The sequence below is a fragment of the Nicotiana sylvestris genome, chromosome 1, assembly GCF_000393655.2.
Source record: "Nicotiana sylvestris chromosome 1, ASM39365v2, whole genome shotgun sequence".
Classification (NCBI taxonomy): Eukaryota; Viridiplantae; Streptophyta; class Magnoliopsida; order Solanales; family Solanaceae; genus Nicotiana; species Nicotiana sylvestris.
The window spans coordinates 112,011,523-112,039,062 of NC_091057.1; the positions used below are offsets into that span (position 1 = coordinate 112,011,523).

The 27,540-nt window shown below is 40.1% G+C and overlaps 1 protein-coding gene across 1 annotated transcript; it reads left to right on the plus strand.

Annotated features, from left to right (window-relative positions):
• Positions 1–6,934: 6,934 nt before the first annotated feature.
• LOC138873365 (secreted RxLR effector protein 161-like) lies at positions 6,935–7,770 on the plus strand. Its single transcript, XM_070151831.1, has 2 exons — positions 6,935–7,375; positions 7,726–7,770. Exons 1-2 carry the CDS (start codon positions 6,935–6,937, stop codon positions 7,768–7,770), a joined length of 486 nt encoding a protein of 161 aa, XP_070007932.1.
• Positions 7,771–27,540: the final 19,770 nt, after the last annotated feature.

A 27,540-nucleotide genomic window follows, 5' to 3' on the forward strand; every position in this document is an offset into this window, starting at 1 on the left:
TATACACTCCCCCGAAAGAGAATATATTTTATTCTTATCTTTCTCTGAAGCCAAAGGCTTCAGGTAATTAGCAAGTTCACTGATTGGGACAACAGATGGCACCTGATAGAGACCGGAAGGGAAGCGCTCCTCCTCCTCTGAGGATCTTCGGAGGGAAGCAAATAGTTATGCCCCAAATTCCCATGGACTGGGGACTGTAGAAGAAGGACATCCTTCTCCCGGGTGTCTGGGGCCGGTGAAGATGATGTAGCAGTTGTTGGTGGAGAAGGAATTTTTGGCGAAGAATGAGTTGAAGATGGTGGAGTTGTGGGTTGAGAAGAAACTGCAGTAAAAACACTGCTAGTCGTTAGTTTCTCATAAACCAAAGATGGAAGAGACCCCGTACCCAGCCTCACGGTACCGGGAACAACGATTGGGGCTTAGAAGCGAGAATTGGCATCCTCCACTATAGCACACTCTCTCTAAAGTGCCTGGACGTCATTATCGTTTGGTGTTGTTTGCTCAGTAGATTGAGCATCATGTTCAAATGATGAAGGTCATCATCTCCTCTGTAGGGAAGCCCCTTCCATCACTGGTTCCCCATTATCATCGATCACCACAGTGGCTATGGCAGGCTCGAGCGTGACGTTCTTCACCCTTTTATTTTTACCCTCGGCCGTAGAGGGACAGCACCTTTTATGTTGCTTGTTCTCCGAACGGGGACTCTGAGATGAAGAACATGCACCGGAAGCATGTCTGATAAGACCTGTTTGGGCGAAGGCCTCCTATAGCAACATCGCTGCATCGCGGGATCAGCCAAAACATCCTCCTCGAGGACGGTAACAAGCACTTCAAAAGACCTGAATTCAAAAAAAAAAAGTTAGCCAATTTTCTTATATGTGAGGTAAAAACAAGATAAGTTCAAGAATCAACTTACCATGATTTTTAGCTTCCACCTGTAAGGGCCAGTTCTTTCCACTGGTGGGTCTCAGGCATGGTGACGTCAAAATCTTCTGGACCTATTGGACCAAGCCTTCGACCCTTGATGATGTCCACCAAGTTACTGAACTAATGAAAAGAGAAGTACCAGTAATAACATGGAACAACCTTTAATCAGAAAAAGACAGACGTAGAACTTACGTGTACGATTCCATGATTCGGGAAAAGATGATGTTGTGGCTAGGATGATATCCCTGGTAGCAATTACTAAGCCCGTGCTCCTCCAAGGAGAGAGTTTGCTTTACCCAACTCCTTTTTTCATAACAAGGCAGAAATCCCCGACCTGGCACTTGTTAGTTTCAAATTGTAGTTGCAAGAATTGTTTTTCAAGAAAAGGTCCTCTCAAGTCGTGTCACTATAGACTAAACTCGATGTGAACCTTTTCGATTATTAGTAACGGTTCGTGATGTAGCCCTCTTTCTTTAAAAAGAAGGATATATGCCCCTCTACCTGCTTCTATGAAAGAGGTTTACTTTGTACCACTCGGAGGTCATATAGATCGGAATCCGGAGTGGCGCATCTGGATCGGCGGAAACTGAACCCCTCTCTCCTTCCCCCCCCCCCCCATACCTGAAGAAATAGAGCGACAACCCTTTGAAGTTCAGAAAAATTAGGCTTTTTATGGGGGGGGGGGGGAATCCAAGAAGCTCCTTCACCTATAAGCAACTTATGAGAGTGAAAAACTCTTTCTTTATAGATGCTCCATTTCGAGGCCCTAGATAGACTGATGGCCACTGCATGGTGGAATTTAGAAAGTTGCTAGAAACTGGCACCACCTACCCATGTCACTCCCCAAACCTGATGAGGCATGGCCGGCACCCGGTGCCATACTCGGCCCGAGCGTACCACTTTGTAACTATAAACTCTGGAGGGATAACCTTCAACTTAGGCCGATGAGGCCATATTCTGAATCATATGAAAATATCGTCTCTCTCATCTGAGGGGTAAACATACCCAAGAGCTCATATATATATATATATATAACACTATGCAGGATGACAAGGCCACCGTGAATATATACTTATATACAAACTATACATGACTTGTCTACAAGCCTCTAGAGATGGTTGTATCATGATCGGGATAGGTCCTCGACCTACCCATAAACCTGTGATAGATTTTAAATAATCTTGCCTAATGTTTTAATGATCTAACAAACTTACTGTTAAGAACCAGATAGGGAACCTGCCCTACTTGGATTGCTACAAACTTTAACGGATTCCAGCTAAAGTTGAACTGCTACAACTTCAGGCGCTAGGAACCAAACAAAGACCTGATGCTCTTGTGGTCTCCTCATAGCAGTAGAAATTTATTTGGACACAGTTGGAAATGAAGTGACTGGCGGCACTATTTCTACTGCACTGCACTACACTGTCAGCCTACTCATTCTTTAACCAAACAAAGTACTCACATCATTTCAAATGATGTGATCTAGATGTACCCAATGAGCTTTATACAAAAACATCACTGGAAGGTTTCTGTTTCTCATTCAAGCCTCTTGCAAAAACAGAGAAATAATCCTCACAAGCTTGAAGAACAAGGTTGAACACCACTACGGACCAGTTCCTAGAAGATAGATTGTCGCTGTCCTAGTTGAGTTGTAACCTTGTTATTGTACTTACTGTATCTCCTAAACTGCTTAAATAGAAGCATTCTGATTAGGAATCCTCTTGTAAATCCGTAAACTCGTTGAGTTTATGTTGTGACTAGATTTAGTCATAAGTAAAAGTCTTTGTAATCGTAGAGTTACAAGTGGCTTATGGTGATAGCATCACAAGTTAGAAAAAGCCTTTGTAACTAGGATAGTCATAAAGTGGCTTGTGGTAAAGGTACCGCAAGTTAGTTAAGTAAATCATTTGCAATAGAAATCATTGTAAAGTGGCTTCTAATAAGATTACAAGTTAGTGAAGTTAAAAGCCTACATGTGTAGGTCGTGGTTTTTTGATCACCTTGTGTTGGATTTTTCCATGTGAAAATCCTCTGCCTCATTTACTTACTGCTTTATTAGTAGAATCTTGTAGAGGACCAGGTACTCTACGATTTGGTGGACCCATACAAACTAACAATTGGTATCAGAGCGGGTTCCTCCTATCAGGATAACACCTAGGAAGGATCCTCATGTCGGCTCCCCTAAATTTTGAAGAAGTTCAATCCATATACCACCCCCCAAGTTTGATGGAAAATGCTATTGGTGGTGGAAATCTAGAATGCACGATTTCATCATGGCCGAGGATTATGAGCTATGGGATATCATTTGCGATGGTCATTTCGTTCCAGTCAAGGTACTAGATGAATTTTCATTCTCAATAAAAAAATCAGCAAAGAATACACTGAAGCAGACAGGAAAGCGGTGGAGAAGAATTTTTGTGCTAAGAAAATTCTACTATATGGATTGGGACCTAAAGAGTACGATAGAATCTCTACCTGCGACACTGCAAAGGAAATATGGGAGGCTTTGCAAACAGCTTATGAGGGAACTGCACAAGTAAAGCAAGATAAACCTAATGCTGGTGATAGCTCCATGATGGCAGTTTAAGGCAAGGAGATTGGATATGACTCAATGCTTGCTTTGATGACTCAATCAGATGATGATGAAGACAATGGCAACAAAGAGGTAAACTTCAGGGATGTTCAGAGAAATCTGAAATCCTATTCTCCAAAAAACTCATGTGTTTAGCCGATGTTTTAATTACTGCCTTTTGTAGTCTTGCCGAGGATAGGGATTCCTTGATCTTAGAACTAGAAGAATTTGAACGTACTAGAGAAGACTTAGTGGCTACAGTTTCTGATCATAAGAAAACCATAGAAGTTCTTAAAAAGAAAAAAAGTGATCTATTGGCAGAAATTGCAGACCAAAGGGAAACAACTGTTAATCCATCGACTAAGTCAAAACCTAAAAGTTCTGAAAGAGCAAAAGAGATAGCAAGTGAGGAATACCTTAGGTTTGAAGATGAGGTGAAAGCTATGAGATGTAGGATGTATGCCAAAATTGAGAAAAACGAGCTCCTCCAAGACAATCTAGAAAAAGTAATGAATGATCTTGAAAGGTCTCTAAAGTTGACCTGGTCCTTAGAAGCTACTACTACCTTGCTTACTAATGATAGTAAAAAAGGTCTGGGACCAGGGTTCTAAAGGGAGGAAACTCCTCACAACCCTCACAGTAAGAGCATCACTGTATCTGATAACCGGCCTCGTACCCAATATGGGAACATTAGACGCTTCAAGGAAGGTGTCCAGGCCAAGAATCAATCAGTTCAGAAAGACAAAGTGGCTGCTGAAACAGTGATCACAAAAGAGGGACCAGGTTCCACTCACAAAAAACGCACGTTACCTGCTTAGACTAAGAGAGCTCTTATTCATCCTATTGCTTACTACAAGGGACCCAAACTTGTTTGGGTTCCTAAAACTAACTCCTAAATCTCTTGTGTAGGGAATAGTGAAAAGAAGCGGTCAACAATGGTTCATAGATAGTGGATGTTCGAAACACATGATTGGGAACCCCACAGACTTTCTTTCACTAAAAACCCTGAAAGGAGGGAGTGTATCCTTTGGCAATGGCAAAAAGGGGTACATTCTTGGAGTTGGAAAAGTTGGGAAGTCACTCACTCATTCTATTGAAAATGTGTACTATGTCAATGGACTTAAGTACAGTCTCCTGAGTGTCTCTCAAATTTGTGATAACGGAAACAAGGTGGAATTCTTGTCCAAAATATGTACAGTCACTGACCTTGTGACCGGTGAAATAGTTCTGGTGGCCAAAAGATACAAGAACATCTATGTTGCTAATTTTGAATCTTTACAGAGTGGTGATCTGAGTTATCTGAAGGCAGTTGACGATGATGCTGAACTATGGCACAGAATACTGCACCATGAAAGCTTTTTCCTTCTGACCAAACTAATTCAGAAGGACCTGGTCCATGGTCTGCCTATGTCACAATTCAAAACTCAAAAAGTTTGTGATGCATGTGCTAGAGGAAAACATGTAAAGTCCTCCTTTAAGTCAAAAAGAGATGTGACCACCTCAAAGCTGCTTGAGCTCCTGCATATGGATCTGTGTGGACCTATGAGGGTTCAAAGCAGAGGAGGAAAGAGATAAAATTTGGTAATCGTGGATGACTACTCCAGATTTACATGGACTCTATTTCTCAGAATAAAAGATGAAACTGTTGAAGTATTCATGGCCTTTGTGAAGAAAATCCAGGTGAAGAGAGTCTAGAGTTGTATGCATTAGATCAGATCATGGGACAGAATTTGGCAATGTCAAATTTGATGTATTTTGCAATAAAAATGGCATCACTCATCACTTCTCAACTCCCAGAACTCCCCAGCAAAATGGAGTAGTAGAAAGGAAGAACAAAACTCTGGAAGAAATGGCAAGAACAATGATGATTGACAGTGGACTTGCAAAGAACTTTTGGGTTGAAGCCGTCAACACTGCCTGCTACTTAGTGAACAGGTGCATGATCAGATCACTTCTGAACAAGACCCCGTATGAATTGCTGAATGGAAGAAAACCCAAGCTGACTCACCTAAGAACATTTAGATGCAAATGATATGTTCTCAACAATGGAAAGGATCAGCTTGGTAAATTCGATGCCAAAAGTGACGAAGGACTATTTCTTGGCTACTCTTCTCAAAGTAAGGCTTACAAGATATATAACAAGCGGACTCAATGTGTTGAAGAAAGCGTCCATGTTATTTTGGATGAGTCTCATCCATCAATTGAGAAGAGTGCTGAGGAAGATCAAGATGGAGAACCCTTACTTGTTCCTGGTGAAATCATTAACATGACAAACGGAAAAGCAGATATGATGAGTCAAGTGAAGGAGCCAAATGAAGACAATGCTGCCTCATCATCAACAGAACCAAGAACTTCAATTACAATCACTGAAGCTGAAGAAAGAGTGATTGATGCAGTTTAGGGAACTCCACTGGCATCTGAGAGAAGGATAGAAGAAAATCAGCTAACCATACCTTCCTCCTCTCAGAATGAACCTCAGACATCCAACTAGAGACATCAAATCCCTCACTCTATAGATAACATAATCACTCCTATAGATTCTGGAGTTCAAACCAGGTAAAGAGCAAGAAATTCACTTGCCTTCTCAGCCTTTCTCTCTCAAATACAACCCAAAAACATCAAGGAATCCTTGAAAGATGCAGATTAGATTACAGCCATGCAAGACGAGCTGCATCAGTTTGAGACAAACAGAGTGTGCCACCTGGTACCTAGACCCTAAGATAGAACCATCATAGGAACCAAATGGGTATTCAGAAACAAGATAGATGAACATGGAATTACAACAAGGAACAATGCCAGGATATTAGTCCAAGGCTACAATCAGGAGGAAGGGATTGACTATGATGAAACGTTTGCTCCAGTGGCTTGCATGGAAGCTATCAGAATTCTAATCACTTTTGCATATCATATGGAATTCACCTTGTTCTAGATGGATGTCAAAAGTGCATTTTTGAATGGACTCCTTAAGGAAGAAGTCTATGTGAAGCAACCCCCAGGGTTTGAATGTCATGAGAACCCTGAATATGTGTTCAAACTGGACAAAACTTTATACGGGCTAAAGCAGGCTCCTCGAGCTTGGTATGAAAGATTGTCAAAATTCCTCTTAGAAAATGGTTTTAAGAGAGGGAAAATTGACAATACTATTTTCTTAAATAAATGAGGAAGGAACCTGCTCATTTTTCAGGTCTATATTGATGATATCATTTTTGGAGCAACAACTGACTCTCTATGCGAAGAATTTGCAAAACTTATGGGAAGCAAATTTGAAATGAGCATGATGGGGGAATTAAACTTCTTCCTAGACCTTAAAGTAAAACAGTCCCCACAGGGTACTTCCATTTGTCAGCAAAATACATCAGGGAACTCTTGAAGAAGTTTGACATGGAAGCATCAAAGGTGATAGACACTCCCATTGCAACTGTGACTTGACTGGATATGGATAAAACCGGATCTCCTGTGAATCAAACTATGTATAGAGGCATTATTAGGTCTCTCCTCTATCTCACTGCCAGTCGACCTGACATTGTCTTCAGTGTGGGGCTGTGTGCAAGGTTTCAATCAAATCCTAAAGAATCTCACTTGAAGGCTGCCAAAAGGATACTAAGATATCTCAAGGGAACACAGGACCAAGTGTTGTACTATCCATCAGGTGACAATTTTAATCTAATTAGGTACGCTGATGCAGACTATACAGGTTATCTTATGGACAAAAAAAGCACTTCTGAAATGGCTTACTTCTTAGGATCATGTCTTATCTCTTGGGGAACAAGGAAGCAGAATTCAGTGGCCTTGTCAATAGCTGAAGCTAAATATGTTGCTACAGCATCTTGCTACGCTCAACTTCTATGGATTAAGAGACAACTAGAGGATTTTGGGGTACTCACTAAAAGTGTGCCCCTCCTATGTGACAACACCAGTGCACTCAACATGGCAAAGAATTTAGTTCAACATAAAAGGACCAAACATATTGATGTAAGGCATCATTTTCTGAGAGATAATATGGAGAAAGGGTTGATATGCATGAAGTTCTGTAGCACAGAAGATCAAATTGCAGACATTTTTACCAAGGCACTAAGTAGGGAACAGTTTGAAAGAAACAGAGTAAAGCTGGGACTGTTGAGGCCAAATTAAGAACCTGATTCCTCTTTGGTTGGCTCGTATTCTTAAGAAATAATTGGTTCAAAGTGTTTTCTGGTCCTGTCTAACTCACTTCAATACCATTGCAGGTAAACACACATAATGAGCATAGAAGAAATAGATGCAGTGCATGACTGATAAAAGAGGATTAATTCTTTTCAAAGATAAAAGGGGGGACTTGAAGAAAATGTTTTTCAAGAACCAGGTTCTTGTACTAAAGGTTAGTAGTTTTATGCATCCTTCAATACACATCTTAAAAGGTACAAAATACAATTGCCATGTCATCAACTTTTCAAATCCGGCTGTCACGTCCCTTCAATTCAAAACGTTCCATCTCCCTCTGAAACATCACAATTCTCCACGCCCAACTGCCGTTTCAGAACTGGTGCCTATTCTTCTCCCTTCATAATTATCCTCTCCTTTTAAAACCACTCTCTTCTGATCTTCTTAACCATAGGCCGTACTCTAGATTCACCTAAAAGGAAAGGATCATCATACCACCTCTTCCAATGGTTGAGAAAAGTTTCGATCTCTCTGCCTCAACTGTAACTACATCTAACCCATCTATGGAACCTCTTGCTTTCACTGAGTCTTTGTCACCCTCTATAACTCCTACTGCTACAGTCACACCTTCCCTAGTTTCCCAATCTCTTCCCAACTCAGAAACCCTTGAAACTACTATTCTATTTTCTCCGTCGTCTGTTGCTCCCACCAGTCAAACACTAAGTGGAGAACAAGGTCAAAATACTGAGTTTACAAAAGACTCCACCATCGTTGCCGTCGATTCCATGGTTGTGGAAGCACCGGTTAAAGAAGAAAAGACTGTGTTTGTGGTATCTGATGATGGGTTATTTCATGAATTTTTTCCCAGAAACATGAGTCACAAAACGTGGGGGGGAAGGGGCCATTATGGCGTCTGAAGGGGATGCAGTAGCATACACTGCTGGGGGTTCACATGAGGAACCCGATCCCTCTCCAGAGGACCCAGGTCAGGACTCTCATCCCAAGGACAGTGTTGTTCCTGCATTCGATGTTGTGCCCCTGGATATTCAAGCACCAGAAATGCGATCTATTGATGAAGAAGACCTGGACAACGTGGCCCTTGATGCATTTATAAGTAAGTGAAGGTTTGTCTCCACCCCTGAGTCTAAAATCAAGCGACCTACTACCAAGCTTCAAGTCAAAGTGGCCTACGAATCTGCACTCCAAAAGAGCAAGAAAAGCAGTAAGAAGAAAAGAAGAAAGTTGGTGAAGGATGGTGTACCTATAATTGATGAAGTTATCCGTGTAGTTGAGGTGGAAGAAAGAACTCCTGAGGAACCTAATGCCCTTGTTAGGCGGTCCTCGAAAGGGGCTGAGCTTGTGTCAATAGAGAAAGGATCAACATCTAAGTACAAGGTAAAGGAGGTCATGAGTGATGAGGATGTACTTGTCAAGTCCAAGGTAAAAGGGAAAGTCAGTGGAGAAAATCTTAGGAAACGCAAGTCTAAAACTATTGAAGAACCTAGTTTTGGAAAAAAAAAGCTAGAAGTGAGGTCTGCCTTGGCTCTGAGCGCCTAAGGCATCAAATAGAAATCACACTTGGAAAGGGTGGACAATTAGATAGAGCAGCGGGTGTTGTAGCGAAACTTATTGCAAAAGAGGTTGCACATTTGACCCAACAATCTCGAAGATATCTGGGATGCGGCAAATTCTGGAAATGGTAAAGTTTCAACAATGGGTGCATCTATTTTACACTAATGCTCCTAAAGTGTACGAGGAGGAGGTACAGAGTTTCTTCGCCAGTCTCTTTTCGGTCGATACTGACCATGTATGTGCTTTGGTCAATGGGGTAGACATAGCCTTTAACGTGAAATTGCTTGGAGAAATTTTGCAAGTTCCTACGGTTGGGGTGTCGAGTGTCTGAGATGTTTGTCAGTATAACTTCTAAAATGCAGTGGTGAAAGATAATTCTAATTAGAAAGGGGACCAGATCCATAAGAAAGCACTACTTTCTGCCTACCGACTATTGTTTGAGCTGGTTAACAAAGTCCTGTTGCCCCGAGCAGAAAGGAGGTCTATAACTTCAAAATTTGATCTATTCCTAATGGAGCAACTAGACGGTTTCAACCCTGTGAGTATACCTGCCATAATGATTAAACACATGCAGAAAGTTGCCAATTTCAAGGATGGTAATCATGGGCTCACTCAAGTGTTCATATTCTTTAAGGTTCCACCGGGAACAGGTAAAGTGGGGACCCGCAAGCAGACATTTTCACAGAAAACCTTGGAAGAGTGCGAGTGTATTGAGAAGTATGGGGGCAGGAAGTACTTCAACTGTGTCTCAGCTCATCAATGCCCAGAACAGTGCAGCTGAGGAAATATGTCGGTTGAAGGCCGGGAATGCTATCCTGGAAGGTCAGCAAGCCAGAGCGGTTTCCATGTCGAATGATGAGGTGGTTCATTTAACCCAAGAAAATGCTGATCTGAGGGCGCAACTTGAGAACCTGAAGGTTGAACTGCTCAACGAAAAAAAGTCGAGAAACTCCCGAATAGACCTTGTTCTCTAGACACTTGCCGCAGATTCCAAGCCTTTTCCTCCTAGTGCCCCCTAAGAATCCCTTCAGTGACCAGTTTGGTGGATATATTTCTTTTTCTTGTTTCTTTGTTGATGGTTGGTGGATGTTTTTTTATTTTTTTTTATGGTTGGGGTGTACTACTACTGCTCCTGTGAACAAGTCCAATGTTGCCTCATCATTTTTCAAAGGACGAGGCATATTAAAAATTATTAATATGAATCCTTTCCTTATAATTGTTGCCTCTGCGTTCTATTCTCTCTCATGATTATGTGCACATATGTGGCATGAGTTAGCTTCGTTGTACTTCTTTGTGTTGTTATTCTTTTTAATGATGCCAAAAGGGGGAAGACTAATATAGGACTCAGGGGGAAATACATTGGGGAACTGGTTCTTATGGCATAGTCTTAGGGGGAACAAACGCACATTGGGGAACAGGTTGTTATAGCTCTCAGGGGGAACACTCTTTGAATTTTTTTAATGCCCCAATTTCAGATTTATAATTGTTTAAGTTTGTCATCATCAAAAGTGGGGAAATTGATATATCATAAATAATCTTGCCTGATGTTTTGATTATCTAACAAACTTACTGTTAAGAACCACATAGGGAACCTTCCCTACTTGGATTGCTACAAACTTTAACGGATTCCACCTAAAAGTGAACTGCAACAGTTTCAGGTGCTAGGAACCAAATAAGGACCTGATGCTCTTGTGGTTTCCTCATACCAATACAAAGTTACTTGGACACAGCTGGAAATGAAGTGACTGGCGGCACTGTTTTTGTCGCACTGCACTACACTGTCAGCCCACTCATTCTCTAACCAAACAAAGTACCCACATCATTTCAAGTAATGTGATCAATATGTACCCAATGAGCTTTATACATAAACATCACTGGAAGGTTTCTATTTCTCATTCAAGCCTCTTGCAAAAATAGAGAAATCAACCTCACAAGCTTGAAGAACAAGGTTGAACGCCACTACAGACCAATTATTAAAAGATAGATTGTCGCTGTCCTAGTTGAGTTGTAACCTTGTTATTGTACTTACTGTATCTCCTAAACCGCTTACCTAGAAGCATTCTGATTAGGAATCCTCTTGTAAATCCGTAAACTCGTTGAGTTTATGTTGTGACTCGATTTAGTCATAAGGAAAAGTCTTTGTAATCGTAGAGTTACAAGTGGCTTATGGTGATAGCATCACAAGTTAGAAAAAGCCTTTGTAACTAGGATAGTCATAAAGTGGCTTGTGGTAAAGGTACCGCAAGTTAGTTAAGTAAATCCTTTGCAATAGGAATCATTGTAAAGTGGCTTCTAATAAGATTACAAGTTAGTGAAGTTAAAAGCCTACATGTGTAGGTCGTGGTTTTTTTATCACCTTGTGTGGGATTTTTCCATGTGAAAATCCTCTGCCTCATTTACTTACTGCTTTATTAGTAGAATCTTGTAGAGGACCAGGTACTCTACGATTTGGTGGACCCATACAAACTAACAATTGGTATCAGAGCGGGTTCCTCCTATCAGGATAACACCTAGGAAGGATCCTCATGTCGGCTCCCCTAAATTTTGAAGAAGTTCAATCCATATACCACCCCCCAAGTTTGATGGAAAATGCTATTGGTGGTGGAAATCTAGAATGCACGATTTCATCATGGCCGAGGATTATGAGCTATGGGATATCATTTGCGATGGTCCTTTCGTTCCAGTCAAGGTACTAGATGAATTTCCATTCTCAATTAAAAAATCAGCAAAGAATACACTGAAGCAGACAGGAAAGTGGTGGAGAAGAATTTTTGTGCTAAGAAAATTCTACTATATGGATTGGGACCTAAAGAGTACGATAGAATCTCTACCTGCGACACTGTAAAGGAAATATGGGAGGCTTTGCAAACAGCTCATGAGGGAACTGCACAAGTAAACCAAGATAAACCTAATGCTGGTGATAGCTCCATGATGGCAGTTTAAGGCAAGGAGATTGGATATGACTCAATGCTTGCTTTGATGACTCAATCAGATGATGATGAAGACAATGGCAACAAAGAGGTAAACTTCAGGGATGTTCAGAGAAATCTGAAATCCTATTCTCCAAAAAACTCATGTGTTTAGCCGATGTTTTAATTACTGCCTTTTGTAGTCTTGCCAAGGATAGGGATTCCTTGATCTTAGAACTAGAAGAATTTGAACGTACTAGAGAAGACTTAGTGGCTACAGTTTCTGATCATAAGAAAACCATAGAAGTTCTTAAAAAGAAAAAAAGTGATCTATTGGCAGAAATTGCAGACCAAAGGGAAACAACTGTTAATCCATCGACTAAGTCAAAACCTAAAAGTTCTGAAAGAGCAAAGGAGATAGCAAGTGGGGAATACCTTAGGTTTGAAGATGAGGTGAAAGCTATGAGATGTAGGATGTATGCCAAAATTGAGAAAAACGAGCTCCTCCAAGACAATCTAGAAAAAGTAATGAATGATCTTGAAAGGTCTCTAAAGTTGACCTGGCCCTTAGAAGCTACTACTACCACAGACTTTCTTTCACTAAAAACCCTGAAAGGAGGGAGTGTATCCTTTGGCAATGGCAAAAAGGGGTACATTCTTGGAGTTGGAAAAGTTGGGAAGTCACTCACTCATTCTATTGAAAATGTGTACTATGTCAATGGACTTAAGTACAGTCTCCTGAGTGTCTCTCAAATTTGTGATAACGGAAACAAGGTGGAATTCTTGTCCAAAATATGTACAGTCACTGACCTTGTGACCGGTGAAATAGTTCTGGTGGCCAAAAGATACAAGAACATCTATGTTGCTAATTTTGAATCTTTACAGAGTGGTGATCTGAGTTATCTGAAGGCAGTTGACGATGATGCTGAACTATGGCACAGAATACTGCACCATGAAAGCTTTTTCCTTCTGACCAAACTAATTCAGAAGGACCTGGTCCATGGTCTGCCTATGTCACAATTCAAAACTCAAAAAGTTTGTGATGCATGTGCTAGAGGAAAACATGTAAAGTCCTCCTTTAAGTCAAAAAGAGATGTGACCACCTCAAAGCTGCTTGAGCTCCTGCATATGGATCTGTGTGGACCTATGAGGGTTCAAAGCAGAGGAGGAAAGAGATAAAATTTGGTAATCGTGGATGACTACTCCAGATTTACATGGACTCTATTTCTCAGAATAAAAGATGAAACTGTTGAAGTATTCATGGCCTTTGTGAAGAAAATCCAGGTGAAGAGAGTCTAGAGTTGTATGCATTAGATCAGATCATGGGACAGAATTTGGCAATGTCAAATTTGATGTATTTTGCAATAAAAATGGCATCACTCATCACTTCTCAACTCCCAGAACTCCCCAGCAAAATGGAGTAGTAGAAAGGAAGAACAAAACTCTGGAAGAAATGGCAAGAACAATGATGATTGACAGTGGACTTGCAAAGAACTTTTGGGTTGAAGCCGTCAACACTGCCTGCTACTTAGTGAACAGGTGCATGATCAGATCACTTCTGAACAAGACCCCGTATGAATTGCTGAATGGAAGAAAACCCAAGCTGACTCACCTAAGAACATTTAGATGCAAATGATATGTTCTCAACAATGGAAAGGATCAGCTTGGTAAATTCGATGCCAAAAGTGACGAAGGACTATTTCTTGGCTACTCTTCTCAAAGTAAGGCTTACAAGATATATAACAAGCGGACTCAATGTGTTGAAGAAAGCGTCCATGTTATTTTTTATAAGTCTCATCCATCAATTGAGAAGAGTGCTGAGGAAGATCAAGATGGAGAACCCTTACTTGTTCCTGGTGAAATCATTAACATGACAAACGGAAAAGCAGATATGATGAGTCAAGTGAAGGAGCCAAATGAAGACAATGCTGCCTCATCATCAACAGAACCAAGCACTTCAATTACAATCACTGAAGCTGAAGAAAGAGTGATTGATGCAGTTTAGGGAACTCCACTGGCATCTGAGAGAAGGATAGAAGAAAATCAGCTAACCATACCTTCCTCCTCTCAGAATGAACCTCAGACATCCAACTGGAGACATCAAATCCCTCACTCTATAGATAACATAATCACTCCTATAGATTCTGGAGTTCAAACCAGGTAAAGAGCAAGAAATTCACTTGCCTTCTCAGCCTTTCTCTCTCAAATACAACCCAAAAACATCAAGGAATCCTTGAAAGATGCAGATTAGATTACAGCCATGCAAGACGAGCTGCATCAGTTTGAGAGAAACAGAGTGTGCCACCTGGTACCTAGACCCTAAGATAGAACCATCATAGGAACCAAATGGGTATTCAGAAACAAGATAGATGAACATGGAATTACAACAAGGAACAATGCCAGGATATTAGTCCAAGGCTACAATCAGGAGAAAGGGATTGACTATGATGAAACATTTGCTCCAGTGGCTTGCATGGAAGCTATCAGAATTCTAATCGCTTTTGCATATCATATGGAATTCACCTTGTTCTAGATGGATGTCAAAAGTGCATTTTTGAATGGACTCCTTAAGGAAGAAGTCTATGTGAAGCAACCCCCAGGGTTTGAATGTCATGAGAACCCTGAATATGTGTTCAAACTGGACAAAACTTTATACGGGCTAAAGCAGGCTCCTCGAGCTTGGTATGAAAGATTGTCAAAATTCCTCTTAGAAAATGGTTTTAAGAGAGGGAAAATTGACAATACTCTTTTCTTAAATAAATGAGGAAGGAACCTGCTCATTGTTCAGGTCTCTATTGATGATATCATTTTTGGAGCAACAACTGACTCTCTATGCGAAGAATTTGCAAAACTTATGGGAAGCGAATTTGAAATGAGCATGATGGGGGAATTAAACTTCTTCCTAGACCTTAAAGTAAAACAATCCCCACAGGGTACTTCCATTTGTCAGCAAAATACATCAGGGAACTCTTGAAGAAGTTTGACATGGAAGCATCAAAGGTGATAAACACTCCCATTGCAACTGTGACTTGACTGGACATGGATAAAACTGGATCTCCTGTGAATCAAACTATGTATAGAGGCATTATTAGGTCTCTCCTCTATCTCACTGCCAGTCGACCTGACATTGTCTTCAGTGTGGGGCTGTGTGCAAGGTTTCAATCAAATCCTAAAGAATCTCACTTGAAGGCTACCAAAAGGATACTAAGATATCTCAAGGGAACACAGGACCTAGTATTGTACTATCCATCAGGTGACAATTTTAATCTAATTAGGTACGCTGATGCAGACTATACAGGTTATCTTATGGACAAAAAAAAGCACTTCCGAAATGGCTTACTTCTTAGGATCATGTCTTATCTCTTGGGGAACAAGGAAGCAGAATTCAGTGGCCTTGTCAACAGCTGAAGCTAAATATGTTGCTACAGCATCTTGCTACGCTCAACTTCTATGGATTAAGAGACAACTAGAGGATTTTGGGGTACTCACTAAAAGTGTGCCCCTCCTATGTGATAACACCAGTGCACTCAACATGGCAAAGAATTCAGTTCAACATAAAAGGACCAAACATATTGATGTAAGGCATCATTTTCTGAGAGATAATATGGAGAAAGGGTTGATATGCATGAAGTTCTGTAGCACAGAAGATCAAATTGTAGACATTTTTACCAAGGTACTAAGTAGGGAACAGTTTGAAAGAAACAAAGTAAAGCTGGGACTGTTGAGGCCAAATTAAGAACCTGATTCCTCTTTGGTTGGCTCGTATTCTTAAGAAATAATTGGTTCAAAGTGTTTTCTGGTCCTGTCTAACTCACTTCAATACCATTGCAGGTAAACACACATAATGAGCATAGAAGCAATAGATGTAGTGCATGACTGATAAAAGAGGATTAATTCTTTTCAAAGATAAAAGGGGGGACTTGAAGAAAATGTTTTTCAAGAACCAGGTTCTTGTACTAAAGGTTAGTAGTTTTATGCATCCTTCAATACACATCTTAAAAGGTACAAAATACAACTGCCATGTCATCAACTTTTCAAATCCGGCTGTCACGTCCCTTCAATTCAAAACGTTCCATCTCCCTCTGAAACATCACAATTCTCCACGCCCAACCGCCGTTTTAGAACCGGTGCCTATTCTTCTCCCTTCATAATTATCCTCTCCTTTTAAAACCTCTCTCTTCTGCCCTTCGTAACCATAAGCCGTACTCTAGATTCACCTAAAATGAAAGGATCATCACACCACCTCTTCCAATGGCTGAGAAAAGTTTCGATCTCTCTGCCTCAACTGTAACTACCTCTAACCCATCTATGGAACCTCTTGCTTTCACTGAGTCTTTGTCACCCTCTATAACTCCTACTGCTACAGTCACACCTTCCCTAGTTTCCCAATCTCTTCCCAACTCAGAAACCCTTGAAACTACTGTTCTATTTTCTCTGTCGTCTGTTGCTCCCACCAGTCAAATACTAAGTGGAGAACAAGGTCAAAATACTGAGTTCACAAAAGACTCCACCATTGTTGCCGTCGATTCCATGGTTGTGGAAGCACCGGTTAAAGAAGAAAAGACTGTGTTTGTGGTATCTAATGATGGGTTATTTCATGAAGTTTTTTCCCAGAAACATGAGTCACAAAACGTGGGGGAGAAGGGGCCATTATGGCGTCTGAAGGGGATGCAGTAGCATACACTGCTGGGGGTTCACATGAGGAACCTGATCCCTCTCCGGAGGACCCAGGTCAGGACTCTCATCCCCAGGACAGTGTTGTTCCTGCATTCGATGTTGTGCCCCTGGATATTCAAGCACCAGAAATGCGATCTAGTGATGAAGAAGACCTGGACAACGTGGCCCTTGATGCATTCATAAGTAAGTGAAGGTTTGTCTCCACCCCTGAGTCTAAAATCAAGCGACCTACTACCAAGCTTCAAGTCAAAGTGGCCTACGAATCTGCACTCCAAAAGAGCAAGAAAAGCAGTAAGAAGAAAAGAAGAAAGTTGGTGAAGGATGGTGTACCTATAATTGATGAAGTTATCCGTGTAGTTGAGGTGGAAGAAAGAACTGCTGAGGAACCTAGTGCCCTTGTTAGGTGGTCCTCGAAAGGGGCTGAGCTTGTGTCAATAGAGAAAGGATCAAAATCTAAGTACAAGGTAAAGGAGGTCATGAGTGATGAGGATGTACTTGTCAAGTCCAAGGTAAAAGGTAAAGTCAGTGGAGAAAATCTTAGTAAACGCAAGTCTAAAACTATTGAAGAACCTAGTTTTGGAAAAAAAAAAGCTAGAAGTGAGGTCTGCCTTGGCTCTGAGCGCCTAAGGCATCAAATAGAAATCACACTTGGAAAGGGTGGACAATTAGATAGAGCAGCGGGTGTTGTAGCGAAACTTATTGCAAAAGAGGTTGCACATTTGACCCAACAATCTCGAAGATATCTGGGATGCGGCAAATTCTGGAAATGGTAGAGTTTCAACAATGGGTGCATCTATTTTACACTAATTCTCCTAAAGTGTAAGAGGAGGAGGTACAGAGTTTCTTCGCCAGTCTCTTTCGGTCGATACTGACCATGAATGTGCTTTGGTCAATGGGGTAGACATAGCCTTTGACGTGAAATTGCTTGGAGAAATTTTGCAAGTTCCTACGGTTGGGGTGTCGAGTGTCTGAGATGTTTGTCAATATAACTTCTGAAATGCAGTGGTGAAAGATAATTCTAATTAGAAAGGGGACCAGATCCATAAGAAAGCACTACTTCCTGTCTACCAACTATTGTTTGAGATGGTTAACAAAGTCATGTTGCCCCGAGCAGAAAGGAGGTCTATAACTTCAAAATTTGATCTATTCCTAATGGAGCAACTAGACGGTTTCAACCCTGTGAGTCTACCTTCCATAATGATTAAACACATGCAGAAAGTTGCCAATTTCAAGGATGGTAATCATGGGCTCACTCAGGTGTTCATATTCTTTAAGGTTCCACCGGGAACAGGTAAAGTGGGGACCCGCAAGCAGACATTTTCATAGAAAACCTTGGAAGAGTGCGAGTGTATTGAGAAGTATGGGGCCAGGAAGTACTTCAACTGTGTCTCAGCTCATCAATGCCCAGAACAGTGCAGCTGAGGAAATATTTCGGTTGAAGGCCGGGAATGCTATCCTGGAAAGTCAGCAAGCCAGAGCGGTTTCCATGTCGAATGATGAGGTGGTTCGTTTAACCCAAGAAAATGCTGATCTGAGGGCGCAACTTGAGAATCTGAAGGTTGAACTGCTCAATGAAAAAAAGTCGAGAAACTCCCGAATAGACCTTGTTCTCTAGACACTTGCCGCAGATTCCAAGCCTTTTCCTCCTAGTGCCCCCTAAGAACCCCTTCAGTGACCAGTTTGGTGGATATATTTCTTTTTCTTGTTTCTTTGTTGATGGTTGGTGGATGTTTTTTTATTTTTTTTATGGTTGGGATGTACTACTACTGCTCCTGTGAACAAGTCCAATGTTGCCTCATCATTTTTCAAAGGACGAGGCATATTAAAAATTATTAATATGAATCCTTTCCTTATAATTGTTGCCTCTGCGTTCTATTCTCTCTCATGATTATGTGCACATATGTGGCATGAGTTAGCTTCGTTGTACTTCTTTGTGTTGTTATTCTTTTTAATGATGCCAAAAGGGGGAAGACTAATATAGGACTCGGGGGGAATACATTGGGGAACTGGTTCTTATGGCATAGTCTCAGGGGGAACAAACGCACATTGGGGAACAGGTTGTTATGGATCTCAGGGGGAACACTCTTTGAATTTTTTTAATGCCCCAATTCCAGATTTATAATTGTTTAAGTTTATCATCATCAAAAGTGGGGAAATTGATATATCATAAATAATCTTGCCTGATGTTTTGATGATCTAACAAACTTACTGTTAAGAACCACATAGGGAACCTTCCCTACTTGGATTGCTACAAACTTTAACGGATTCCACCTAAAAGTGAACTGCAACAGTTTTAGGTGCTAGGAACCAAATCAGGACCTGATGTTCTTGTGGTTTCCTCATACCAATACAAAGTTACTTGGACACAGTTGGAAATGAAGTGACTGGCGGCACTGTTTCTGCCGCACTGCACTACACTGTCAGCCCACTCATTCTCTAACCAAACAAAGTACCCACATCATTTCAAGTAATGTGATCAATATGTACCCAATGAGCTTTATACATAAACATCACTGGAAGGTTTCTATTTCTCATTCAAGCCTCTTGCAAAAATAGAGAAATCATCCTCACAAGCTTGAAGAACAAGGTTGAACGCCACTACAGACCAATTCTTAAAAGATAGATTGTCGCTGTCCTAGTTGAGTTGTAACCTTGTTATTGTACTTACTGTATCTCCTAAACCGCTTACCTAGAAGCATTCTGATTAGGAATCCTCTTGTAAATCCGTAAACTCGTTGAGTTTATGTTGTGACTAGATTTAGTCATAAGGAAAAGTCTTTGTAATCGTAGAGTTACAAGTGGCTTATGGTGATAGCATCACAAGTTAGAAAAAGCCTTTGTAACTAGGATAGTCATAAAGTGGCTTGAGGTAAAGGTACCGCAAGTTAGTTAAGTAAATCCTTTGCAATAGGAATCATTGTAAAGTGGCTTCTAATAAGATTATAAGTTAGTGAAGTTAAAAGCCTACATGTGTAGGTCGTGGTTTTTTGATCCCCTTGTGTGGGATTTTTCCACGTAAAAATCCTCATTTACTTACTGCTTTATTAAGTGTTCTCAGTAGAATCTTGTAGAGGACCAGGTACTCTACGATTTGGTGGATCCATACAAACTAACAACCTATAAAAGAAAATGGACTCCAAGGTCTAAACATGGTAACTTTGTGGAAGTGGAGATTACCAACCAAGTTGATATTTGGCTCTGTCTACTGGGAAGGTTTATCCAGCTGTCTATCAGGACCTACAGCCATGAAATCCAGCTCCCCCAGCAAAAGGGACGTCAGTACAAAATAATGTACCGAGTATGTAAGGCAACAAACTAATTGAAAGCTGAAACTGAACTGATAATATAATAACTGAAGAAAAATGGGAGTTTAGGATAATCTGAAGATGTGCTTACTTGCTAATATTGACTCAACTCTCTCAATATAGTAAGTAAAATAGTTGTTCGGCCCTTTAACGCTCGGTATGTGTAACTGCTCTACCGTAGTAGGCTCGCTCAAAGGCGCTCGGCCATACTAGGATCTATATCTTGACCATTATGGTCTCTCTCATAGGTGCTCGACCATAGTAGGCTCGGTATATAACTTACCATTTGATCAGAGGTAGCCCAATAGGGACCTACCCACAGATTATAGCTCGGTGGCAGTGAAAATGTTGTAATACTATATATATATATATATAGATCCTCTACTCTCTTGACTGATAGAAGACAATACTTAACTGAATAGTGTCGTGCCCCTTTTTTCCCTCCATGGAGAGAGGTCCGGATTTCGACATTCATGGGGGTAATAACTCATTTCCTTTTGGAAATTAGGTATTTGAAGAGTCGCCACCTAACGGGTTATGATGCGTTAGGGCACCTAGAGTGTTTAACTATTGGATTGGTTTGCATTACCAAAGATTAGGGTAAGGGCTCGAAATGACCTCGAGGGGAAGGTGTTAGGTACCCCTCTTGGTCCACAACTATGGGTCCCGGCCGAACTTATATTCACGAATTAGTCCATTAACAAATAAATAGTTGAATCAAATAACTTACAAGTAAAGCACGTTCGATGTTGTATAACTTCAAATAATAAAACAAAGGTTTTGAACAAGTTGTATAAAACAAAGTTTAAACAAAAGGAATTTTGGAAAAGGGGGAGTCCTAGGTTGGTTAGCCTATAGGATCACCCCACACAATATCCGGTAAACACTCCTCAATGAGGGGCTACACGTGATATTAGTACAAAGTCATCATATCCCATATCTATCCTTCCCACCCCTTTAGTGATCATTAAAATGAGTGTTGGTCAGCGATCTCTATTGCGTGTTGTTACCCGTCCCTTATTAATGGTTCTGGAAGAATTTTTAGGACCTCTACCTATAGGTAGTTCTAGACAGACCCCTAAGGTTTTAAATGTGAAAATACTAAGGTGATAGGCAAGAACAATTAGGACCTTAGCACATAAGATAAAAGGGATCAATTAGAGGCTCAAGTTTACCTCCTCAAAAAATACACATAAGCAGCACGACTCAAGCACAAATAAGGGCCTTTGTAAAACAGTATCCTAAGGCATGATGTCTAAGTGAATATCAAGACACATAAAACAGTAGTTTATTTTATAAACTCAGAAGTAATGACCCTACCAGTTGCCTACTGATTTTATAAAGCCTATTTAAAAGATCAGAATAACATTAAGTAACAGAAACAAATTCAGATTTACAGGATTAGGAAATTCCCTATAGGCTTACCTATGCGTGGAATAATTACGTTTTATAGTAAACAGGGCAGATTTTAAAAGGAATAGACTCTTGAATCCTCATAGGCATGCTGTCTAATGATAGATTAAGGTAGATTTTGAAAGAACTCATTTCAAGGAAATATAAACCACTAATTAAATTGGTTTAGAAGTGAACTAATCGTGGACTAGGTTGATTTATTTAAACTAAACTGGTTTGAATCTATAGGCAAATTTATGGTGGTGTTCCTTATAGGCATGATATCTAGTTGTTTAAAACTGATTTTAGAAGCTTGAAGGCATGATAACAAATGAAAACATGTGTAAACACTCGTTATAACAGAAGTTGAACTGGACCATATCCTATAGGCATGGTATCTACTTGTGAAGTGGATTTTAAGACCTATAACATGATTTCTATTATTGGAACCACTTGAGACCTATAGGCATGATTTCTAACATAGCAAAATAAAAAGTCCTATAGGCATGGTTTCTACTTGGTAAGGCGAAAATAGCAAAATATAAAGTCCTATAGGCATGGTTTCTACCCGTATTACACCACAAATATGTAACTACCTGCCCTTTTTCATTAGTTACCCCAATATTCGTTTACAAATTATTAAAGACCATATGAATGAATTACATAAGTAGATAAGAAAAATAAGAAGTTATTCTATAGGGAGCCTACAAATAGGCCCAGATTTCCAAAGCCTCCAATAGCCTCAAATGCCCAAATTCCATAGACAATGTCATTGTCTATGTGTGTCAGAGTTCCCTAAGGATCTCAAGGATCCCGGGCAGTGCTCACACCTAGACATGATAACCAAATTGAGTAAGTGCAGTATGGAATGGCCAGCCTCAGTATGCTAGAGTTTAGAGGGTTCTCAAGAGGATCCCAAGGCAGTGCACATACTGGAGGGGCAGAACCTAGTGACTTAGGAGTAGAGTGAGAGTGCTTGACACAATTAGAAAGCTTTCAGTAGGAAAACAGTATTAAAAGAAGGTTTGTTTGAAATGGTTTTGTAAAACACATAGGGAGTTATTGAATAATACAATTTAATTTTGAAAAAAAAGGGTAAGTGATCAACAATCAACCAAACAAAGAAGAAGTTCATCAGCACTTCAATACATGAAGTTAGATAAGTGCACACATCCACTTAGGGGTAATGGGGATTTGGGGTAAGCATAGGGCACATAGTAAACATAGATACACATAGGTACAGAACCAGAGGGACCCTTAAAAGAGGGTCAAGGCTCTTTAAAGTATAGCATGAACTGCAGAGTTAATACAGAATCAAGAAGCTTAGGATAGCCAATTACTTTACACAGAAAGGGGGAATGCTAGGGATCAGGTAAACATAGACACATCAAGACATACTAGAAGGGGATCCTAAGAGGTATATAGCATGCAGTAAAGAGACAATGAAGTAGACATGCTAATTGCAGGTCGAACAACAAAACCATAGGTAAAAGCATATTAGAAACATGACAAATTGAAGTAATAGGAGAAGCATATTGTTTTTGGGACTTGAATTAAAATTGGAATATACCAGTAAAGAGGGTAGTAAAGACAAAGTGAAAGAGAACCCAGTAGTCAGCCTTGGCTTGCAGCCGGCTGACTTTTGACAGCAGTAAGTGACACAAAAGAGAGCAGAAAGCTTTTTAGTGTGAAAGAGAAAGTTTTTGAACCAATGTTCATCCCTGTGTTAATGGGAGAGTATGTATATATAGTAGTTTGAAATTAGATAAAAATAAGGCAAGAATCATAGTAGCATAGTAATTATGGAACCAGAATCAAATCAATGCAAGTACTCCTTTAATTAAGAGGTAATCAACCAATGGTACTAGGCAGAAATGATTAAGGAAAGAAATCAAGTAGAGCATAAAGTACAAAATAGACAATTAGGGGTAAGTACATAGGGGTTCAATTAAGGAAACAACTAATGAAGTATCAGTAAAATACTCGGTTAATCAAATAAGGTAAGAAAACAAAATAAAGTTGCAGAATATGGAAACAATCGAAGATCAGCATATAGTAAATTATGGAATAAAGGATTCAAAATTACTGATTTACGGACAGTAACATGGGTTCCTATGTTTAAACAGAAAAATTGAAGGTCCAAAGGGAAGTTTTCAAATCAAGCCAAGAAACAAGGAGTTCAGAGTCAACCAAAGATAGAGTTTTAGCATATAAAAAGAGTGAGATAGGAGTAACCAAACATAGCAAGCAAAGAGGCAAGTCTTGAACAGTCAAGACAAACACAAGCACATAGAGCTGATATAGGCCAGGCATAAGAAACTCAGTAGAAAAACATTCGAAGCGAGACAGTCACAAAAACTCAAACAAGAACAGGCCAGTCATAAAATCAAACGAAGAAACCTAAAAAAATTAGGGCTTTCAACATAGGCGAGTTGAAGAGGTAATAAACTCATAGAATCAGTCGAAATAGGCAAGAAATAAAAGTTTAAAGATAAAAAATCAGTTTAAATAAAGTTTTAGAAGAAGTTCTGAAACCCTAATTTTAGAAGAAGGTGAAAACATTTTAAAATCAATGATTCTTGTAAAATAGTTCCAAGAATAGTGTAAAATACTAAAGAAACCAACTCGAATCGTCCTAGATCTGTACAGATCTAAGAGATACAGGAAGAAATTAGGGTTTTAGAAGAAATCCATATAGATATGAAAGAGCCTATCTACAATCCCAAGGATCGTGACAAATACAGCGTAATTTTGCTCGAAATCACACCAGAGTAGCCAAGAACAGACAAGTGACGAACCCTAGGTGCAAGTTGGCGTGGCCCTGGGCCCTTGAAGACCTTAGAGAAGGCAAGCATTGCATGAGATAAGCCATTGAAGGCTTTGGAGTTGATAGGAGATCACCGGAGAAGAGAGGTCAGCGGTTGAAGGGCTAGGGTTTGATTGAGAGGAGAGGAGATGAGAGAATACAGAGGCGGCGGATTTGGAAAATGATTTACGGTTGGGTCGTTCGGAATAAAAAAGGAAAGAGTTAATACGGGCTGTTGATCTCTCAGATCAACGGCCATGATTTAATTGATTCTAGGTCGGGTAGGTGGGTTTAGGGTTTGGGTCGGGTAATTTTATACGAAATTGGTCTGTGGTTGGGTTAAAATTGGGCTAAAATTGAAATGCAAATCTTGCTGAGTTTTAAATAGCCAATTTAAACCCATATAATTTACAATAAGTAACAGATAATTTCTGAAAATAATTTTGTATACTAAAATGATTTAAAATATATATTTAACATTTTAAAAATATAGAAGATCAATTTTATGCATACAAATGAAATTATACATTAATAAGGCTAATATTGCAATTATATTCCATTTAGCTTTCAAAATGCAAAATACATTTATAAAAATGCATAAAAAATATTTCAACCATATTTTGGCATAAATATCAAATTTAGATGACTAAGTTACCCCAACAATAATTTGAGGAATAATTATTGGTGATTTTATGAGTAAAAAGCAAGGAAATAAATCAATTTGAAATCTTTAAAATTATGGAAAAATCATAACAACCTTGTGCATGCTTATATATGTATATATATGCTATTTTGAAGCTATTTATTCATATAAAAAATATAGGAAAAAATTGGGTATCAACAACTGCCCCTCTTTACCCGGGAAGGATGAAAGAGTTTTCGGGTAAAGAAATGATGGCCAATTTTGACCGGGCGAGATGTTTTGAAGGATAGAGGCCGGACTCTGGTCTTCGAGCTACCTACATATCCCTGGTTTTATAGAAATCAGGCCATGTGTAGTTCTGGATTCATCTGCGGAATATGCTAATGAAATTACTGCAAGAACGGACACGTGATGCGGAAACGGCTACGATGAGAGGTTAAAGCTCGGGACGGTTGGACGGAACTGGAGCGAGATCACTCCCGCTAGTGTAGTGGTTTCTCACTGGTTACCTGCATATAGAAGGTTCTACAAACATGTATTTGCGAAGATTAAACATGATGCAAATTCCCTTTGTACCATGACAGTTGTCTTCGGACGGTTAAAGATGACGTCTTTGGACCATGACGTCCTGGGCCATGAATTGTTTAGTGAGGGATTCGCAGACCATGAGATGATGTTCTTGGGCCATGAAGATGGTGCCTCCAAACCATGACGCCTTTAAATAATGATATGCAAGTTTGAGAGATCCTCAGGCTATGGCATGGCGTCTTCTGGCTATGAGAATGATGCCTTTAGAATAGATGCCTTCGGATAGATTGGCGATATTTCAGCCCATGTTATGCAAATAATATGATGTTAAAAAGACAAGGCTTAGTCTGGTGAAATGGAGGGCAGAGCTTTGCCCGATTGGAAAACAAATAGATAGTAAAATAGAGCAATATCTGTGCAAAAGGGACAATTCTTAGTCCATGTGAATGTGGAGGCAAGGATTAGCCTCATGCGGGTATGGAGGCAAGGATTATCGTCATGCAAATTGGGAGGCAGGGGTTAGCCTCATGCAAGTATGGGGTCAGGGATTAAACTCATGCAAATAGGGAGGCAAGGATTAGCCGCATGCAAGTATGGAGTCAAGGATTAGACTCATGCAAGTATAGAGTCAAGGATTAGACTCATGCAAGTATAGAGTAAGGGATTAGACTCATGCAAATAGGGAGTCAAGCATTAGACTCATGCAAACATTGAGTCAAGGATTAGCCTCGTGCAGATAGGGAGGCAAGGATTAGCCTCATGCAAATAGGGAGGCAGGGATTAGCCTCATGCAAATAGGGGTCAGGGATTAGACTCATGCAAATAGGGAGGCAAGGATTAGCCTCATGAAAGTATGGAGGCAGGGATTAACCTCATGGAGTCAAGGATTAGACTCATTCAGATAGGGAGGCAGGGATTAGCCTCATGCAATTATGGAGGCAAGGATTAGCCTCATGCAGCTAGGGGGGGCAGGGATTAGCCTCATGCAAGTATGGAGGCAATGATTAGCCTCATGCAAATAGGGAGTTAGAGATTAGACTCATGCAAATAGGGAGGCAAGGATTAGCCTCATGCAAGTATGGAGTCAAGTATTAGACTCATGCAAGTATGGAGGCAACGATTAGGCTCATGCAAGTATGGACTCAAGGATTAGACTCGTTCAGATAGGGAGTCAAGGATTAGACTCATGCAGATATGGGGGAAACGGATTAGTCCCATGCAAAGACCGAGCAGCAAATATGAGTAGTGTATTTCTTAATTGGAGATGTATTCGATATCCGATGGCTTGATTGATAGTAAATTATCTTTGTGTATACATGTTTTGTGAATGCTACAGTTACGTCAAATGTGCCTGCGTTCAAAGAAAAATTGTAAGTTTTGTGAGGGGAGGTTGTTTCTTGCTTCGTCTGTCGACTTGCTTTGCTCCGTTCTGAAATACCTTTTGAGTTCCCCTGGGTGACACCTGACTGTTATGGAAATAGAGTTTTCAAAAATATGCAATTATTGATAAAAATAGAGTTATTTTAGAAACGTATTGATATATCGAATAATTTTGATGGACTAGTGACTGTAACACGTCTCAAAGGCATTGCAGCTTTCTTATGGAATTTTGAGGGTCCTCCTCAAAATTCTGCCCCAGTTTGGTAGATGATTTTTGACCGTTTGTGGATAATGGATCTTGCTAGATCTTTCAAAAAATTTAGAATCCTTCTCAAAATTTTGACCCAGTTTCTTAACTGATTACTGACTTTCTGGCATGTGATGGCGTTGGCTGGACTTGCTCCGAAATTTTGAGGACCCTCCTCAAAATTCTACTTCGGTTTCAGATCTTGGGGGAAATGAAAATTTTATTATGATATGATCGAACCCATAAGGCTGTCTACGTATCTCCTCTTAAACGGGAATCAGGTCAAGCGTAGTTCAATTACATCAGATGAGGAAATGTAAAATATCTAAGCATAGTATCCTTTGACTGCATCTGAATTAATCGGTTTTGGCCAGACTTCTCTGTCCATTTATGCATGTATGAGTGCTCCTCCTGCTAGTACTCTGTGAACAATGTAAGGACC

Bases quoted from the DNA above. Each gene is read 5' to 3' on its own strand.
- LOC138873365 (XM_070151831.1), top strand. From the start codon at position 6,935: ATGGATAAAACCGGATCTCCTGTGAATCAAACTATGTATAGAGGCATT. The intron at 7,376-7,725 runs GTACTCACTAAA...ATACCATTGCAG, and splicing joins GACAACTAGAGGATTTTGGG to GTAAACACACATAATGAGCA.